This window comes from Eumetopias jubatus, unplaced genomic scaffold, assembly GCF_037043125.1.
Source record: "Eumetopias jubatus isolate StellerSeaLion01/CBP00866 unplaced genomic scaffold, mEumJub1_p1.0 scaffold_2, whole genome shotgun sequence".
Classification (NCBI taxonomy): Eukaryota; Metazoa; Chordata; class Mammalia; order Carnivora; family Otariidae; genus Eumetopias; species Eumetopias jubatus.
In genome coordinates, this window is record NW_028274808.1 from 132020896 (window position 1) to 132035460 (window position 14565).

Sequence of the window (14565 nt, forward strand, 5' to 3'; positions counted from 1 at the left end):
TGGATCTACTTTTGGATTATCTATTACGCTAAGATTCAATTTTTAAGTTTTATTCTTTCTCCTCAAATTTTCTCCCTCTTTTCCCCCGTTTATCTGCCTTTGGTGAAAATATATTTTATGTTAATAAAGAATATTCATTGTGGCCCTTTGGGAAAATAGCAGGTTCTATGTAAATACATCTTAACCTAAATATGTCTACCCACAGGTCGACAGAGTAGAAAGCCAACATCAGGTAGAAATTTGGTAGCTGTCCAAAGATCTCAAGCCCCCTAAAGAATCTATCAAATTGTCCAAGAGCCTATTTTTTTTTTAACTTATCTATTTTAGAGAGCACGCAGGGGGAGGGGCAGCGGGAGAAGGAGAGAGAAACCCAAGCGGACTCCAGGCTGAGTGCAGAGCCCAACTCGGGACTTGATCCCATGACCCTGAGATCACAACCCGAGCCAAAACCAAGAGTTGGACACCCAACTGACTGTGCCACCCAGGTGCCCAAGAGCCTATTTTTAAGATACAATTTTGTTAGAAAACAAAAGTGAACATATTTACGTTAGAAGGCCAGTGTTTTAATTCATCTGTATTAATCAAATAAACCCTAATTGAACCCTGAAGAGAGAACATAAAGGACAAATTAATTTGGGGGCCTGAGTAGTAGAAAGAGGATAAAACTTCACTAACCTGTCAAGACAAGTACTATATGATCTCATTTATGTGTGTAATCTAAAAAAGCTGGACTGATAAAAACACAGAGTACAATGGTAGTTACCAGAGGCCGGGGATGGGAGCACTGGGGAGATAGTCATTTCAGGGCATGAACTTGCAACCAGTAGATAAATAACTTCTGGAGTTCTGATATGTAGCATAGTGATCGTAGACAGCAATCCTATATTGTAAACATCAAAGTTGCTAAGAGGCTAGATCTTAATTGTTCCCATCACACGCACACACATACACACACACACACACACACACAATCATGTGGTAGAGGTGTTAGCTAATTCCATGGTAATCATATTGCAATATATGAATAAATCAACACATCATACACCTTAAACTTACATGGGTTAGGTGATGTGTCGATTATATCTCAACAAAAATATATATATATTTTTAAAAAGAGTCCATTAAAATTAAAAGGAAGTGTCAAAGGAAGAGATGAGTTCCATCCTCAAGGATAAGATTTGCCAATTGCCTCCATTATTTTCAGGAGGAAAACCCTCATTGGACCCTGATATAATATATTTGAGTCAGTTTTTTCACCCAGACTCTCTTTTAGCAGTTAAAAACAGACAGCGTATTTTTTAAAAATTCTAATTGAACTTTTTAAAAAAGATTTTATTTAAATTTGACAGAGACACAGCGAGAGAGGGAACACAAGCAGGGGGAGTGGGAGAGGGAGAAGCAGGCTTCCCGCTGAGGGGGGCTTGATCCCAGGACCCTGGGATCATGACCTGAGCCAAAGGCAGACGCTTAACCAACTGAGCCACCCAGGCGCCCTGTACTTGAATTTTTTAACCTTGCCCCCAGGACATGGCCGCACAAAGTAACCTTCCTTGTGGGCAAGAGTGCCCTCTCCTGGCAAAGCTCTGCTAGTGACAATTAACAAAGAATTGGGATGCTTGTTGTGTATGTATGTGTATGTGCATATGTATCTTTGCTCACTTTTCTAACCATTTTGTTATGATTTTTTTTTTGAAATGGAATTGCTGGATGAAAGAGTAGGAACTTACTTACTTTTGATAGATTTATTAGATTGCCCTCCAGAAGGACTGTCCTGATTTATCCTGCCAACCAGTGGAGTATAAAGTACCCATTCCCCTTACCTTTGCCAGCTTTGAATAGTAGCACACGTTTAATCTTTTTTTTTTTTTTTTTTTTTTAGCACACGTTTAATCTTTGTCAATGTGATGAGGCGGGAAAAAGTACTGTGTTATATTAATATGTTTTTGATTATTAGAAAGGCTGACAATAATCTTTTCATATTTAATAAATCCTGTTCTTTTCTTTACTCCACTCTGCTTATATAAATCAAGCTACATCATACAAGTGCTTGTGAAATCAGCTTAAGGAAGTTCCCTCATGTTCCTAGTTTGTTGAGTGCTTTTTTTTTTTCCCCATGAAAGTATGTTGGATTGTGTCAAATGCTTTCTCTGTGCCTGTTGAGATGGTCATGTGGGGCTTTTCATAGGATATGTTATAATGATTGATTATATGGTGAACCACTTAGCATTCTTTTTTTTTTTAAGATTTTATTTATTTTTTGACAGAGAGAGACACAGTGAGAGAGGGAACACAAGCAGGGGGAGTGGGAGACGGAGAGGCAGGCTTCCCGCGGAGCAGGGAGCCCGACGCGGGGCTGGATCCCAGGACCCTGAGATCATGCCCTGAGCCAAAGGCAGACGCTTAACCGACTGATCCACCCAGGCGCCCCTTCATTGATTTTTTTCTATTGTAATCTATTCTCCATGTCATTTATCTCTGCTCTAATCATGATTTCTTTCATTTTGCTTTCTTTACATTTAGTTCTTCTCTTTTTAGTTTATTAAAGTGAAAAGTTAGGTTATGGATTTGAGATCTTGGGGTTTTTTTAAATGTAGGAATTTATAGCTATAAATTTCCCTCTGAACACTGCTTTTGCTGCATCCCATAAATTTTGGCATGTTGTGTTTTTTCATTCATCTCAAAGTATTTCCTAATTTGCTGTGATTTCTTCCTTGTCCCATTAGTTAATTTCTATATATTTATGAGTTTTCCCAGTTTTTCTTCTGTTATTGATTTCTGATTTTATTCCATTGTGTTTGGAGAACATATTTTGTATGATTTTAGTCTTTTTTTAATTTCACGAGACTTGTTTTGTGGTTTCACATATAGTCTGACCTTGATAACGTTCTTTGTGCCCTGGAGAGGAATATGAATTCTGCTGTTGTTGGATGAAGAGTTCTATAGATGCTGTTGGTCCAGTTGGCTTATCCTGTTGTTCAAGTCCTCTGTTTCTTTGCTAATATGTCTAGTTGTTCAATTCATTGTTGAAAGTAAGGTTAATGTCTCCAATTCTTATTTTTAAACTGTGTCTTCCTTTAATTCTGTTAATTTTTGCTTCATGTATTTTGGAGCTCTATTGTTAGGTACATGGATAACTTTTAATTAAATATTCTTCCCTCACATAATTCTCTCTTTCCATTTCCAACAATGTAGCATAATCTGAATTTATTAGATTAAGTGTAATTGGATATCCTGACTAAATTTTTTGGACAGCCAAGAATTTTTGTTCAATATCCTTTCAAAAACATCTACTCTCCTACATGAAATATACATAAAAAAATTTCTTTACAACGATGTGTATGGAACTAGAGGGTATTATGCTAAGCAAAATAAGTCAATCAGAGAAAGGTAAGTACCATATGATCTCACTGACATGAGGAATTTGAGAAACAAGACAGAGGATTATAGGGGAAGGGAGGAAAAAAATGAAATAAGATGAAACCAGAGAGGGAGATAAACCCTAAGAGAGTCTTAATCTCAGGAAACAAACTGAGGGTTGCTGGAGGGGAAGGGGGTGGGAGGGATGGGGTGCCTGGGTGATGGACATTGGGGAGGGTAGGTACTATGGGGAGCACTGTGAATTGTGTAAGACTGATGAATCACAGACCTGTACCCCTGAAACAAATAATACATTATATGTTAATAAAAAATTATTTTTTAATTTTCTTTAAAAGTTTAGTTTTCATGTGTGCTACAGAAAGATAATAGTTTTGTTGGCTAGTACCATAAAAAAGAAAATGTTATATTTAAGAAGGCAACAAGTAACATTTGTATCGTATGACTGTGTAAATTACTTCCAGGCACATTGCCAGTGGAATGCAGAAGCCAGCTTACACTCATTCAGCAACACCCTTTTGAGAGCTTGAAATCCACAATGGTGAGAGTATGTACACCACAGAAATGAAATGCTGCAAAACAGGTATCTGCGCTAGAGAGCCTGTTGTGAAACATTTACTAGCATACCACTGCATTAACCCCATTTTTCAGATTAAATACAAAAACAAAAACCTCTAAACTTTAAAGAGTAGAAATATCTTCCCCAAAGTTACTCAATTACCTAAGTGGTCGCTAGATAATCAAACATAGTTCTTCTACCTGAAAACACTCTTTGTCCCTAAGTATTCCTATGCCCCCACGTGCATTCTCCTTCCCCACACCAACAGACAGGCCTGAAGTATTTTGGGACAGTTTCTACAAAATCCATCATGAGCATTTATTTAATAGGGTTTGCAACTCTTATTAACAGTAGACTATCAGGGAAAAATAATTTTCCACGTACTGATATTTTAATGACTAAGATTTCATTCTGCCAGGATAGTATTTTGTGGAAACCTTTTCTTTTTAAAAGTCTTGGGTGTTGGCCAGCCATTAAATTTCATGAAAATTTCTTGGCAGAGGCTAAGTTTTTGGGTAAAGAAATCAAGTACACTAAGAAAAGTTTAGTCTGCGCAACACTATTTGACCGGGAGGTTCACAAGGCCACAGTGTGAACGCAGAAGTATGCTGTACCGTTTACACGGGTTTGTGTGCTTTCATGACGCCTGGGGTAGTGAAGTCTGGGAGCAGTATGCTAGAAGGTGAATTTCCTCCTGAACACTTCAAGGCGCAAGCATCTTTCAGTTTCTAGGCTCATCCTCCTTGGTGCTCTGCTTATGTCACAGGCTAAAATGAGGGCTTAGTCTTCTTCAAGCTTCGATTGCCTTTCATTTTTACCTCTTCTGGGCCAAAAGCTATCATCTTTATTATTACATTTCCTTTTCTGTTGCATCTCCACATTTTTCCTATGTAATACTTCAGGGTCCCGGGGGAGCACAGTATTTTCAGAAATGACTGCCCTATGCTGAGAATGAAAGATCGTATCATATACATTTTAAACTCTGCTCTCCTTCATATATTCAATTATCCGGCTCACTTTTTTTAATTTAAATTCAGTTAGCCAACATACAGCAGATCATTGGTTTTTGGTGTAGTGTTCAATGATTCATCAGTTGTGTACAACACCCAGTGCTCATCACATCATGTGCCCTGCTCAGTGCCCATCACCCAGTTACCCCATCCTCCTACCCACCTCCCTTTCCACAACCCTCAGTTCGTTTCCTGGAGTCAAAAAAGTCTTTCATGGTTTGTCTCCCTCTCTGATTTCTTCCCATTCAGTTTTCCCTCCCTTCCCCTATGATCCTCTGTACCGTTTCTTATATTCCCCATATGAATCATGCTCACTTTTAAGTATAATACTACCCTTCTCGACTGTCCTAATTTTACTTTACTGCATATTTTTTTCTTTCCACATGAACTATTCTGTATTTGTTCCTAATGAATCTCACCCAGTTCTTTTTGTCTCACTTCTCTTAACTAATCACACACATTTAAAATCTGCCTCCCCAGAATGTTATTCAAATATTTGCTGATGTTGGCAGATTTCATGAGTGTATTTAATTATGTAGCTTTTTTTAAAGTCATCAATAAAATGTTAAAAACTGAGGACCAATTCTTGCACAACACCATCCTAAGTGCACATGTTCTAACATGCAGATAGGAAAGGCCATCTTTTAGAGACCTCCTGCTATTCCACAGTGCATATGCCAGGGTGAGGATGCAACATGGAACTAAGTAACAAGGCTGAAAATTAAATCAAGACCTAGTAAATATAAGGGTTCCCTATGGAGATGAAGGACCTAGAGCCAGGCACATTTTTTTTTTGGTTTTGTTTTTTTACTATTTTTATTTTATTTTATTTTTAACTTCAATTCAATTAATTAACATATAATGTATTATTTGTTTCAGGGGTACAGGTCTGTGATTCATCAGTCTTAAACAATCCACAGCGCTCCCCATAGCACTTTACCCTCCTCAATGTCCATCACCCAGTTACCCCATCCCCCCACCCCCCTCCCCTCCAGCAACCCTCAGTTTGTTTCCTAAGATTAAGGGTCTCTTGTGGTTTGTCTCCCTCTCTGGTTTCATCTTGTTTCATTTTTTCCTCTCTTCCTCTATGATCCTCTGCCTTGCTTCTTAAATTCCACGTATCAGTGAGATCATATGATAATTGTCTTTCTCTGATTCACTGATTTTGCTTAGCATAATACCCTCTAGTTCCATCCACATCGTTGCAAATGGCAAGATTTCATTTTTTGATGGCTGCAAATATTCCATTGTGCATAAAAATATATATATATATATATATATATATATACACACACACCACATCTTCTTTATACATTCATCTGTTGATGGACATCTGGGCTCTTTCCATAGTTTGGCTCTTGTGGACATTGCTGCCAATAAACATTGGGGTGCAGGTGCCCCTTCGGATCACTACATTTGTATCTTTGGGGTAAATACCCAGTAGTGCAATTGCTGGGTCGTAGGGAAGCTCTATTTTCAACTTTTTGAGGAACCTCCATACTGTTTTCCAGAGTGGCTGTACCAGCTTGCATTCCCACCAACAGTGTAGGAGGGTTCCCCTTTCTCCACCTCTTCACCAACATCTGTCATTTCCTGACTTGTTAATTTTAACCATTCTGAACTGGTGTGAGGTGGTACCTCATTGAGGTTTTGATTTCTATTTCCCTGATGCCAAGTGGTGTTGAGCATTTTTTCATGTGTCTGTTGGCCATTTGGTTGTCTTCTTGGGAGAAACATCTGTTCGTGTCTTCTGCCCATTTGTTGATTGGATTATTTGTTCTTTGGGTTTTGAGTTTGATAGGTTCTTTATAGATTTTGGGTACTAGGAGCAGGCACATTTTTATATTTTAATTTTCTCTGACACTTTAGAAATTGTTCACTGAAGAGACTTAGTATATAATAAAATTTGTATAATGGTATTTGACTTTTTCCCCAAGACTTCTAAAGATTGTTTTTAAGATTTTATTTATTTATTTATTTATTTAAGAGAGAGCACAAGTGGGAGGAGGGGCAGAGGGAGAGGGAGAAGCAGACGCCCCGCTGAGCAGGGAACCCGCCAATGTGGGGTTCCATCCCAGGACTCTGGGACCATGACTTGAGCTGAATGCAGATGCCCAATTGACTGAGCCACCCAGGCGCCCCAAGACTTCTAAAGATTTAAAAGAGAATTTGTCAGTCCGAATCCAGCTCAATTATTTTTTAGTCCTGGCTACATCTATAATTCTCATTTGCAAAATAGGGACTGTAGTCTCTCCGTCACAGGCTGTTGCAAAACTTCAGTGAGATGGCCTATGGAGCGTGTTTAGCACAGTGCACAGTATGTGATAAGCACTAAATAAGTGGTTGTTATTATTCATGCTGAAGCAGCTACTATTTGGGGGCACTTATAATGGGCCAGATGCTACAAGTCCGTTATGTTGATTCCTATGGTAATTTAACTTCTTCATTTAGCACCTAACCAAAGTGGAAGCTTCTGTGAAATGTTTTGTTGCTAAAGACTGCTTCTGATTTCAGTTTGGGACCCACCCTGGAACCTGAGGAAGTGGTAGACAAGCTGATGAAAGGGATCCTGACTGACCAGAAAATGATTTTTGTTCCATCTTCTATAAGCCTTTTAACACTGGTGGAAAAGTAAGTGATATTTACATTTATTAGCATTATAAATAAAGATTTATATATTACATGTTTTTACTCAGATTTCAAACCAGACATCTGATAAAGTACAATTGAATGGAATTAAGGTACAAAAACGATAGGCTTCAATAATGCATCAGTTTTTAATACCACATTTGTTAGTCCTTGAAGCAGCGTTTGTATAGCAATCATTTACTGAACTGAAGAATTTCCACAAGTTTTTAAGTTTTCTTTTTAGAGAAAGAGAAGTGTATATTTCTGAAAGCCTTGTCTCATAGATGAATGACTATAAAGAAGGATAGTTTTTAAGCATCACTACATAATGGAATCATAGAACAATAATATTGGAGGAGACTATAGTTAGGTGTTAGAGATATTCATCTGAATATACAAAGATAATCATCAAGCTCTTATTTTATGCAACATCATACTGAAGCATAGGAATTGTTAAATAATCTTCTATGATTTAGAGATCCTTGAGCCTTACTACTTGCAGGGACCAGTGGCATCAGCATCACCTGGGAATTTGTTAGGAAAACAGAATCTCTTGATGTCCTGAATGAGAATTTTGCATTCTTGTAGGATCCACAGGTGATTTGAATGCATATTCAAATTTGAGAAGCATTTCTTTAGTAGGTGTCAGCTTTGTTTACGTTGGAATTCACTTGGGAGTTTTCAAAATACTAACTCCTGGGACCTACTCCTCAAGACCATTGTAATTGGCCTGAGGTGTGGGCTGGTCTCTGAGAGGTGCGACTTTCCAGGTGATTCTGATGTACAGCCAAGATTGGAAACCACTGGCTTAACCACCTTCCTTATAGCACATTGCCTCATTATTCATATGAGAACACTGTGTGGCAGTGAGGCTGGTCCAGGTCATGAGGGGAATGTGAAGAGGTGGCTTAGGTTAAAAGAGGGAGGGAGGGAAGGAATGAAGGGAGGGAGGGCCGGAGGGAGGGAGGAGGAAAGGAAGGAAGGAAGGAAGGGAAGGAGAAAGGAAAGAAGGAAGGAAGGGAGGGAGGGAGGAAGGGAGGGAGGAAGGGAGGGAGGAAAGAAGGAAGCCAGCCAGCCTCTTGTTCTCTGTCCCTACGTGGTGGGGTATCAGGATCACTTGGGAAGATAATTTTCAAAAATAGATTCTTAAAGCTCACCTCTAGAGGTTTTAATATAGGATATTTTGGTTGGGACCCAGACATCTGTATTTTAACAGGCAGTTGCCACAGGCGGTTGGTTCAAGATTATACTTTGAGAATTACTGACCTAGGAACTGAAAAAACTTCAAAAGATCAAAAGCATGTTAGGCTCTTTAGCCCCTTTTTAGCCCATTCTGCAAGGAACTATGGTTGAACATACCTTAGTTTAGGTAGTAAAACTCAAGGATTTCCTGGGTGAATAACCAAGTTAAAACATGTGAAGTGTTTAGCATTCTTCTTGTTACATTTCATAAGTAAGCACTCTGACTACAGTCCCTTAGAATGTAAGTCCATAAGGGAAGGAAGTTCGCCTGTTTTCATCACTGTATGTAATGCTTGTACTCCTAAGAGTTGACAGACACATGGAGGGGGGCACCAAAATGTGTGTTGATTTAATAAATTAATTCTATTTCGTAGACCTTTAGCAGAAAGACTCAAAGTTTGTGCTTTGGAGTTAGATGAAACTGTGTTTGTGACTTGCTTACCACATGGATATAAGATGAGTTGTTTAACTTCTTGGAAGCTCAGTGTCTTCATCTGTCACATGGAGACAATAAGACATTATAGGACTGTGGGGAATAAATAAAATGATGCATTTAAAGTATTTAGTATACTGTAAATACTCAATAAATGTTATATACAGCTATTATTATTATAATTAACGCTATTATTAGCATTGCCCTGATTTTTCTGACTGTGAATGTTTGGTGCTCAATTGCCAAGCCTTATTTTAATGCCATCTGGTCAGATGTCTGTATATGCAGTTGACCCTGCATGGGTCAACAGCATGGCTTTGAACTGCAGGGGTCCACTTAGAAGTGGATTTTTGTTTATATACAGTACAGTACTTTCAATGTATTTTCTCTTCCTTATGATTTTCTTAGTAACATTTTCTTTTCTCTAGTTTACTTTATTATAAGAATATAATATATAATACATATAACATATAAAACACGTGTTAATTGACTATTTAAGTTATCAGTTAGGCTTCCAGTCAACAGCAGGCTTTTAGTAGTTAAGTTTTTGGAGGGTCAAAAGATATATGTGTGTTGTGCATGCTGTGCAAGGGTCAACTATGGTTACCCTGACTTAGATATTCTGTTTAGATTCTCTCAGTCTCATTGGAATGTGACAAATTCCTCAATATTCTTAAGGACAGGCATACCTCATTCTATTGCCCTCCATCTCACCGTACTATCAGATACTGGGTTTATTACAAACTGAAGGTTTGTGGTAACCCTTATCAAGCAACTCTACTGGTGTCATTTTTCCAATACCATTTTCTCACTTCATGTCTCTGTCACATTTTGTTAACTCTTACACTATTTCACACTTTTTCACGATTATATTTGTTACGGTGATCTGTGATCAGTGATTACAACTCACTGAAAGCTCAGGTGATGGTTAGCATGTTTTTAGCAATAAAGTATTTTCTAATTAAGGTCTATAAAATTTTTTTAGACCTAATGCTATTGCACACTTAATAGACTACACTATAGTGTAAACATAATTTTTATATGCACTGGGAAACCAAAACATTCATTTGACCCACTTTATTGTGATATTCTCTTTATTGCAGTAGTTTGGCACAAAACCTGCAGTATCTGAGGTTTGCCCATTTAGGGTGGGGAGAGAAAAAATGTTAGACCTACTACATGTCCGTCATGTACAAAATAAATAACACATGGATTCTTCCCAAGAGCGCTGTGGAGTAGGTGTTGATTTTTGCAATTTCACATGAGGAGTTTAAACTCAAAAGTTAAATAACTTGTTCAGCATTATGCTCAAAACCAAGTGCTTTAATCTATGTTTTCATTTAGCAGCTCTGTCTCCTCAGTCTCTCAGTGGAACATTTTTAATAATATTTTGGATTATCATGTATAGAATTGGTTCCTATTCTCACTTCCTTTCCAATGTCATGTTTCTTATTTTATTTTATTTTCTTAAGATTTGTATTTATTTATTTGACAGAGAGAGACACAGCGAGAGAGGGAACACAAGCAGGGGGAGTGGAGCAGGGAGCCTGATGTGGGCCTCAATTCCAGGGTCCTGGGATCATGACCTGAGCCAAAGGCAGACAGCTGGGGTGCTTGGGTGGCTCAGCCGTTAGGCGTCTGCCTTTGGCTCAGGTCATGATCCCAGCGTCCTGGGATCCAGCCCCCGCATCAGGCTCCCTGCTCCGCGGGAAGCCTTCTTCTCCCTCTCCCACTCCCCCTGCTTGTGTTCCTTCTCTCGCTGTGTCTCTGCCCGTCAAATAAATAAATAAAATCTTAAAAAATAAAAAAAGGTAGATGCTTAACAACTGAGCCACCCAGGTGCCCCATGTTTCTTGTTTTAAAAGCCTTTAGCCTGTCAACTCTTCAGTTCTAGACACCTCCTCTCTTAGATCTTCGGAGAAACATAGGCATATATATATTTCGAAAACTAAATATTACTTTTTTTTTAAGATTTTATTTATTTATTTGACAGAGAGAGACACAGAGAGAGAGGGAACACAAGCAGGGGGAGTGGGAGAGGGAGAGGCAGGCTCCCCGCTGAGCAAGGAGCCCGACGCGGGGCTCGATCCCAGGACCCCGGGATCATGACCTGAGCCGAAGGCAGACGCTTAACCGACTGAGCCACCCAGGCGCCCCGAAAACTAAATATTTCAAGTCACTCCTACCCTAAAGGAGGCGAAGCCTCCTTCCTTTTCCTTTTGAAAACAAAATGGATTTAATTGGAAAGAACATAGAGTAGTGACTCAGAGTTAAAGCTCCTAATTTTAAGACTAATCTTGTTTAAGATGATTCCTGATAAGGGATACACCCAAACCACAGATTAGAGATATGTATTATCTCTATTGATTGAGAAACTACTGATGACAAGAAGTTGCTATGAATTTTTTTTATGTTAGCTGTCACAGCAGCACTTACATCCATTAGGAGATAGTGCAGGGAAGTAAGAGACACATCATGCCTTCGGTTTTTAGACAAGGCTTATAGCACATACTCATCCGAGGCTCTCCATAGACCGTAGGATGGAAAGGTCCATCCTACAGGCATTTCCATAGCCAGCTGTGGATGAGAAAACAGCATTATAATGGGGAGACTTTACAAATACCTGTTGTTAAGTGGGGACTAGGGCAATAAGGCTGAAGTCCGGTTTTTTAAGAAATATCCAGAAAACTTCCTTACTCTGAAAGGAAAGAGAGAAAGAAAGAAAGAAAAAAGAAAGAGAAAGGAAGTTAAGTCCAACAAAATAGTTTCCATCTTGTATGTGCCTGTTCTTTCCTTTTTTTGGATGTGGTTGTATTCCAGTATTTGATTTATACATTATGTATAGCTGCCTCACACGTAGAATAGAAATTAAAAAGTTCTTTTCCTCATGCAAAAAAAGATGATACATGATAAATATAAGTATTTTAAAAGAAGATATTTTACAAATACACTTAATATTAATTTCCTAATTATTTTCATGTGTCTTTTTTTTTTAGGATCTTTCCTGAGCGTTTCCTGGCATTTTTAAAACGAAAGATCAATATTAGCTTTGATGCAGTTATTGGATATAAAACTAAAGAACAATAAGTCCTGCATAGACTACAGTCTACATTTAGTTGCTGTGAATACATATCTTCAAAAATACCTGCTTTCCAAAACATCATTATATTTAAGTAGCATAACTTAAATTCTTCTTCATTAGCTATAAATAAATAGGACTGGTTTACCAGGGTTAAGTTGATTTCATCCAATATTAATCAGAACTTTAATGTTTAGACTTCTGCTTTTCCTAATTATCTTTTTTTTCTTCACTGTCATCTTTTGAGGCCCTGGCGGTCCTTATTTATTATCACTTGTCCTTTATCTGAAAGCCAATTTCATATAATACAAAGAGGGGACTAACTTAGGAATTGACCTTATAGAAAATGGAGAAAAGGAACAAAAATAATTTTATAATAATTTCTAAGATTTTGTGGCTTGTGAAGTCTTTGCAAAATTTGTACTATAACTGTGTAAGATATATTTTTATTTCTAATTTCACTTAAATTTATATAATTCACGTTTCCTTTTCTAATCTCCATAAAAGCAAAAGCTTCAGGCTCTCTAAATACAGTGAAGGACTGAATCTAGTGGCATTTCACAATGAGTTTCATGTGATGTAAGAAATATCACTGAGGGGCACCTGGGTGGCTCAGCCGTTAAGCATCTGCCTTCGGCTCGGGTCATGATCCCAGAGTCCTGGGATCGAGCCCCACATCGGGCTCCCTGCTCCGTGGGAAGCCTGCTTCTCCCTCTCCCCCTGCTTGTGTTCCCTCTCTCACTGTGTCTCTGTCAAATAAATAAAAAAAAAAAAATCTTTAGAAATACCACTGAAACATTTCATCTTACACATTACCACTCTGTTTCCTGAAAGATGCCTCACATTTCACAGCCAAACATTTCAGCTCAAGGAAACTAGAGATTGACATGTGTTGCACATATATAAAAGCATCATTGGGATTTGAGGCAGAGAATTAGGAGAATGTACCCATAGTGGCAACAATAAACAGATCACACTTAAACTTTTTGTCTCCATCTTTTCATCTTGAACAGAACTTGGCTTAACCTTTTTAAATTCCAGGAAAATGGATTATGTAATCAAAGATCTTTTTTTTTTAATACTCAGAAATTTCTTGGATGTGAGGGATGCTCAGTGAGATAGAGAATATAAGATCTGACCTATAAATTGAAAAAAATAAGCAGGTTTGTTGGATTTCTTTTTTTTAAGATTTTATTTATTTATTTTGAGAGAGAGAGTGAGGGAACCCAGAACCACCTTAGAGGCTGCAGCCCCAGGTCTGCTGAGAGGTTAATGAATACTGTAGACGTTCTGGGCTTTTATCCTCTGCCCTTTAAAAAAAAAGTTTGCTCTGATTCACTAACATCAGGCAATTACTGCTGTTGACTTGAAGGTCTGAAAAAAAAATTTTTTTTTAAATTTCAGATATTTAAAGGTCTTAAAACTTAACTGTTATTTGAGTGAATGAATTCTAACTCTGAACCCACTTCTGTACAATTTAGTGGGAAAATTCATCTCAGCCATCAATAATAGGGCTGCTTCTGAGAGTCACACCAAAATCAAAGAGGCTTCTGTTGCCTTGGGGTAAACGGGAAAGATTTCTCTAATTGTCACCTGTCATGGTATTCTGTGGTCCTAACCTAAGACCTTGATGACAGACGGCCCTCTCTTGTGTGGGGTAGGGAAATTCTGACCATTGGCAAGGAACCAGCTCTCCCTGGACACACCATAAAGTCTTTCTGAGCCCTTGCTCTCACCCTGTGGGTCCTGCTATGGGATGACTAGGACTCACTGGCCTTTCCTATTCCCTTTGAGAATATTCCCATGCTTGCCTTCAGAAACACTCTTCCCCACCCCTTTCCCCATGCCACTGTTCTCACTTGCCGGAAATCTATTCTTTATAATGGAAATGAGGATTAGAAAGAGTGAGGAATCAGGTCAAGGAAAAAGGGTTAAAAGTGACCCTTACGTTGTCAACACCAACTTGGCTAGTGCATAAATAGCTAATAAGGATTTTGCTGTGGGGAAGGGGAGCAATTATTAGGAGTTTCCTCTCCCAGGCTGGGTGATAGATTTACTCCCTTGAAGAATTCTGTGTGGGAGACATCATTCTTCCCATTTTATAGATGGGGTAGCCCAAAGAGATGCAACATATTTAACCCAAAATCACACAGCTACTCAGAGGTCAAGGTGAGGATTTGAACGCACGTTTGCTGACCTCACTATCCTACGGCCTCAGTGGAATTCTTGGAAAGTCAAA

At 38.4% G+C, this 14565-nt stretch overlaps 1 protein-coding gene across 1 annotated transcript in view; it reads left to right on the forward strand.

Moving 5' to 3' along the window:
* Positions 1–13308, forward strand: part of HSD17B11 (hydroxysteroid 17-beta dehydrogenase 11) — a 34691-nt gene extending 21383 nt beyond the window's left edge. The window contains exons 6-7 of the mRNA XM_028117815.2: positions 7459–7575; positions 12244–13308. Coding sequence (XP_027973616.1) covers positions 7459–7575; positions 12244–12334 — 208 coding nt within the window. The 3' untranslated portion in view covers positions 12335–13308. The remainder of the gene's footprint in view (positions 1–7458; positions 7576–12243) is intronic.
* The last annotated feature ends 1257 nt before the right edge of the window (positions 13309–14565 follow it).